At 36.0% G+C, this 6,236-nt stretch overlaps 1 protein-coding gene across 1 annotated transcript; it reads right to left on the bottom strand.

Annotated features, from left to right (window-relative positions):
* Window positions 1–759: 759 nt before the first annotated feature.
* LOC121378703 (transmembrane protein 11-B, mitochondrial-like) lies at window positions 760–5,996 on the bottom strand. The gene is made up of 2 exons (XM_041506988.1): window positions 5,924–5,996; window positions 760–1,856 (listed from the first exon to the last, which is right to left on the bottom strand). The coding sequence occupies exons 1-2, from the start codon at window positions 5,941–5,943 to the stop codon at window positions 1,340–1,342; spliced, it is 537 nt and encodes a 178-aa protein (XP_041362922.1). The 5' UTR covers window positions 5,944–5,996; the 3' UTR covers window positions 760–1,339.
* Window positions 5,997–6,236: the final 240 nt, after the last annotated feature.

Raw genomic sequence — 6,236 nt, 5'->3', positions numbered from 1 at the left:
TCTGCTTTATCCTGTACAGACTGAATGAGAAATTCCACTCAGCAGAGCCTCGCAGAATTTCCCATTCTTACCTTCACAGGAAAAAGCAGATATCCGACGTCATTAACAAGTTATTCTCTATTTATATAGTCATGGAGAGGAAATCCACTAGTAGTCTACATTATTCCACTAGTAGTGAGGGATCTTTAATATGCACCATCCCACAGACAGGATAGCACATACCACAAATTTTATGTACCAGTTGTGGTGCTCTGGCTGGAACGAGAAATAGCCCAGGTCAATGGGCCCATGGATGGGGATCGATCCCAGACCGACAGGACTACCACTGGCCTAGCTTCACCCTGCCCTATGAGCCGAATTAGTCAGTTGAAACCTTGGGCATGTGCATGTAGTATCAGGCACCGACTCAAGACTGAATTTTATATTGGTGTGGGTGGGTGGGTGGGGGACTCACCACACAGTCTATGAGTTGCATTATGGGGCAACAGAAAAATATAAAAGGTGGTCGTGGGGAATAAGAAGTGTGATTCAGGGGTATAACCCTCATCTCCAGCTAAGCCAGTTGTATTTTATTAATAGTTGGGTTGTTTTGAGGGGGTTTTAAAAATTAAATTAGCTATTTTGTAATATTTCTCAAAGAAATATTACATATCAGAAAATTGGCTAAAACAAAATTATTTCCAATATGAGGCCTGTATGTTTATATAAATATCTGTAAACAAAAAAAACAAAAAAATGAATATCCACAAAGGCCAGGAAGATTGGTTAAAACATTTTTATGATTAACGAAAAGTATTATCAGCAAAATTCTGAGTCTTTCAATCAGTGTTTTGGCATGTCAACGGGGCAAAGACAAACAAATTATTTTCTTCTGGTGGCCTTGGCTAATACTGTATTAGTCAAGTCATATATATATATATATATATATATATATATATATATATATATATATATATACATGTATGGATATTGGGTACATAGCTGATTCTTGATCAATAAAAACATAGATCTGTTATCTAGATTAACTGTACCAAGGATACGTCTAAGTTTAGTCAATTATTACAATGTTAGTCCTTCATTGTACAGCAGTGCCATTTACACTAATGTCACGCATTTCTAATGGTAGAAAATGTGAATGTATACATACATGTACATAGTACAATTACACCTGCATTTCACCAACAGTCTCGTATTATCCCAGATCAAAGCATCCAGGAAGTGAGATAATATGTGCATATACCGATATGTATATGCCAATTATTGAAGCGTATAACACTTGAAATATTCTCCATTTGTCGGGTTTTACAATGTAAGGAAACCAGGTTAAATTATATAACTATCACTGTATGTAGGATTTGTACATCTTCCAAACACAAAAGGCACCGGCAGCAAGGGAGATGGTATTGTGAAGGATCTTCCGCCGCTTATCGTCTTTGCGAACAAGAACCACTGGCGTTGTGGAAGTAAAGCTGTGAATTGGCATTCTCTGTAATTTGCGCAAGCTATGTTCAACTTGGTACTTGCAGCACGGGTCAAACTGCCAAGACACACCGTAGACGCTGGCACACACAACACTGACGAAACCCAGCGGGAGATACACCATGCTCTTCTCCGGCCAGATACTGCCGCCGATCAGACAGCCGAGGCCCGACAGAACAGCCGTCTTGTGCAAACAGTTTCCTATGGTGATCCACCCCGATGTCTCGTCTCCGAGCTTGGAAGGTTCGATGATTATCGTTTTTATTCCAGCATCAAGAGCAATGTCCAGCTCGTTTTCGAACAACTCTTGTGCGTTCTCGTGTTCGTAGACTTCGTGAATAATAACATAGTCCTGGTTCTGTGCGAACGAGTCTGCACTGAAATGAGAAAATGACGGAATAAAACAGATGACTCAAGAAATTATACATACACAAATGCATACAGTCAGTCGGTTTCAGATTGGGGTGTCGGGTTTCTTCTTTGTAGCATCTGTACTAGTCACTAACATAATTTAGTGTTTTCCCTAGCTTGTTTTAGCATGGTGCGGCACCATGCCTCAATAGTCTAGCACCATCTTGCCGTAATCAACACCATGCTGCCCTGAGATTAAACAAGCCTTTTTCAGTAATTAATTCTAAAACTGCCTTTACAAAACACTTAGAAAAATTTATTATAAAATATGCGTGGTATATACTGTGCAATTCATTTATTAAAGCAAGCACATTAATTACATTTATTTTAATTTTATTAATTTCTTTTGTCTTTAATAAAAAAAAAGTGCCCTGAAAATTGTGAAAATGCCCTGAAAGTGTTTAATCTACCATTCCTTGCCAAATTTCTATGGAAAGCACTATAATTTAATGACACAATTGAAGTCAAGTACATATGCCCATTGACGTAAAGCCTTGAAGTCTGTGACATCTGATTTAGGAAATGGTGTTTAATTTAGACAAAGCACTTGAAAACGTATATGTTTTTAGTTAAATTGGACATTTCAGTTCTAAGTAGGCTCTGCAGTATGTCCCGACAGAGAGAGAGTCATTTATAACACAATTATTTGGTTTTAAACCATGCTGCATTGTTGCTCATGTTTTAAAAATTCATATTTAATTATATAATGTTATCTATTTATTGACCAGTGTGACCCGATTGTGGGTTGATATTGACTCGAGCTTTCTCTAGCAGGTAAGAAGTCCCTTGTGTTTTTCAATAACCAGTAGCTTCTGTGGCGGAAGCATATTTGATCTCTTTCAAACCAGGGAACATTTTGTTTTCAAAATCTTCATTAGCAATATCTCTAGTCCATTGCAAATTGATTAGCAACTATTAGGGGTGTAATGAATACACATAGTGGTGAATAAGATACATATCAAGAAATCAAATATGTATTCACGTCCATGAATACAAAAGTGAAAGTGTTTTGTAGAATGGAAGAACAGTATTTTTTTTTTAAAACTAAACACTCATTAATCATGGGTCTGTCTACAATTATATTGAATATATACAATTGTTATATTGCATATACTAACAAAATACACTCGCCTGCGACTTTCACATTAGGAACATAACTCATAAGGCTGGTTGAACATGATTATGCGACATCCTTCAGGGTATGTTTTACATACGCGAAATCAAGGTACACGCATTGAATAAAAAAGGATTGGTCTATGCACTTGATCTAATACAAAACAGGTCCGAGCATTATCAAAACGATCAAATCAGTATTGTATTTTGGTTAGTGTGAATTACAAATATTAACTGTACAGTCAGCATTACATGCATGTATGTATTCGTGTATTCGGTTCACCTAACGACGGATACAAATGCAACTACGATACAAATCGCTGTTCGGTACACCGAATATTCAAGTATATCGTTTCCCCTAGCAACTAGTTTAATTTTTTAGAATTGTGTAGTAATCTCTGAAACATGCATTGTGAATCGTGACGTGATACTGAACAAAATGTTCCCGGCAACCAAGTGTGGAAATAACCTTACATTAGACACCAAATAGCATGTGCAGTTTAATGTGCTGAGGTGTTGTTAAACAGATATGACTTTTCTTTCCTTTGTTTGGGGCAGAATTTAGCTCAGTCAGTTGAGTGCTTGCCAGAGGTGTTTGCATTGCAGGATCAAACCACCTTGGTGGATCCATTCAACTGACTTGGTTTTATCTCGTTCTAACCGGTGCACCACAACTCAAAGGCCATGCTATGTGCTTTCTTGTCTGTGAGAAAGTGCATATAAAAGATCCCAGGGCTTCTAGAATTTATATAAAATCCACTAGCCATGGGATCAGTAATTTTCAAAATTTACTATCCACGATTAAAAATTCACTAGCCCTACTTTACTTTAAGTTAATACAATTTTACTAAATAATAGTAATAATCGGATATTTGACCTAAAGAGGGAGACAGAGCTTAAAAACACTAACATTGAGGTTTGGGGTGGGGGCAGGATATTCATATTTAAACAATATACTTAACTGTAACATTTGACAACAAAAATTCACTAGCCATCGGGCATGGCAATACTGAATATCACTAGCCATGGGAGTGGGGCTACCATAATCTAGAAGCCCTGGATCCATTGCCAGGGTTTCCACCAGAAAAAAAAATTGGGGTACGTAGATGAGTTTGTGATCGCAAAGCCTGCCACAGGTACCTTATTGGGATGGATGTCTGGGATTTGTAGATGTCCGGAGAGGCGATTTCCTGGCATTTGGAGTCTAAAATTCGGGCCAGCTCATGGTGATATTTGTAAACTTGCCTTCATATTTTTTAATTAATTGTCCTATTATTCATGAAGTTGGCTGTGTTCAGCGACAGCAAATGATGGAAACTTTCCCGAACTATTTTGACTGTTCTTGAAAAGGTCATTCGGTTTCACGTATGAGTAAAAAAAACACCCAAAAAGGCTAGCAAACGTAAGCCACAAACGGTTGGCTGAAATTTAGCCATTGGGATCAGGTTAAAATGGAACCACTACAAAAAAAAATAAAAATTTCGTTGGCAAAAAACGGACCCGGTTTGGCAAAAACGTTCCTCAAAAGTATTGGCTCAGTATGGTTAAAACGGTAGCCTACTTTTTAAACATATTCTCAATATTGCATATAATAAACAGGATTTATTCATAACTAGCCATTCTGCCCTCTCTTGTGCAGGTCTACACCGAAATACAATTATTTAAAGTTTTAAACAAACTTCATTTTTATTTTTTTATTTTACCCGGACCGGTTACACAGATACATTTTGATAAAATATGTCATGAGTCCCCTCCCTCCCATACACTCTTTGCTTGTGATATTCAACCCCTCCCATTCATGGCACGTATATATTTTATTTAGATATTAACATCATAAAAATAACAACAAAAAGGTTTACAGCGTCAATACATTGTATTTGTGTCATTAGTTTTATTTTATTTGTTCTTTTTATGAACTTTAAAATAAAACTTGCCCATCAAGATAAAATACATTTAACATATATAAACAAATGATAAAAAATTTGTAAGCACATGAATGTATAAATTAATATATTAATACAATATTTTTCACAAATATACAAAGTTGATATTACGTAATCTACAGCAAGTGCTACTCGTACTTAATTATGGATTCATGTAATGAAATTACTACCGATAATGTATTAAGCACTCCAGGAAGACAAAAGCATAATTATAAACATTTTTTAAATTATTTTTTAAATTTATTGGGGGGGTGGGGGGGGGCAGACAAACAAAAAAAAAACTTGTTTCCATTTTAGCCATAGATTTTGGTGCCATTTCAGTCAATGCTACGTTCGATTTTGTCTAATGTTTACACTTGGAGCTGTTTTGGCACGGTTTCGTTCCAATGTACAGAATATTATCTGCACATGCGCATTTCGTGACCCAGATGCACATGATGGACTTCTTTTCACTTTTTATTTTTGTTCCAGAGAACGTGTTGTTTCAACAAAGGACATGGATTTATTTCTCCAAGGAAGTTAAAACATGTGAGATTTTATGGTGCCAAAAAATTATTTTTGGGTACGTAATTTTACCCTTTTACCCTGCTTGCTACTAATTGAAAATTGTAGTAGGTAGGTTCCTCCCATGACTTAAAGAGTGAAAATTACCAAATCAAATGTTTGATGTCCAATAGGCTGAGTAGCCAATTATTAATTAATCAATGTGCTCTAGTGGTGTCGTTAAACAAAACCAACTTGTATCATTTTGATTGTGCTTTGTCATGCTGAGCTATCATAATGACTTAATCATCAATGAGGCTTGGCCATGTTGACTGGACACGTTTTAAAAGTACTAGGTCAGCAAGCAATAATCGCAAAAAAAATACTGAAAGTGCAACATGTGCTACTCAAAAGAAACTTAGTAAGTTGTTCTTATTATGTCTGTAAGACATACACTCATAGTTATTTACAAAATATTAAAGCAATAAAGCTACCTTGACGGTTTATCCGCCATTTTGCTAGACTGGGGTGAAGACGTTTATTTTTTTAAACTAATATGCATCGTAGTAAATGAAAACAATCGGTTTGGAATATTAAGGGAAATAACTCCGTAATTCATATATTCACGGGCCTGGCTAATCTTTTAAAAAAAATCTCTAAAGACTGAGGTACCGTTATCAGCTTCAGTTTTGTTTGTTCTTGCCTTCATCCTCATCTATACTGAGTCAAATTGAAAACTTCACAATCTAAAATTTGAATAAAGTCAATGAGTGTTGAAGCAGGTATTTTTCAGGAATAAATATTGTA

Source organism: Gigantopelta aegis, chromosome 8 (assembly GCF_016097555.1).
Source record: "Gigantopelta aegis isolate Gae_Host chromosome 8, Gae_host_genome, whole genome shotgun sequence".
NCBI lineage: Eukaryota > Metazoa > Mollusca > Gastropoda > Neomphalida > Peltospiridae > Gigantopelta > Gigantopelta aegis.
The sequence above is the reverse complement of the archived record's forward strand: the minus strand, read 5'-3'. Positions and strand labels throughout refer to the sequence as shown.

Bases quoted from the DNA above. Each gene is read 5' to 3' on its own strand.
- LOC121378703 (XM_041506988.1), bottom strand. From the start codon at position 5,943: ATGGCGGATAAACCGTCAAG. The intron at 1,857-5,923 runs GTAGCTTTATTG...TTCTCATTTCAG, and splicing joins ATGGCGGATAAACCGTCAAG to TGCAGACTCGTTCGCACAGA.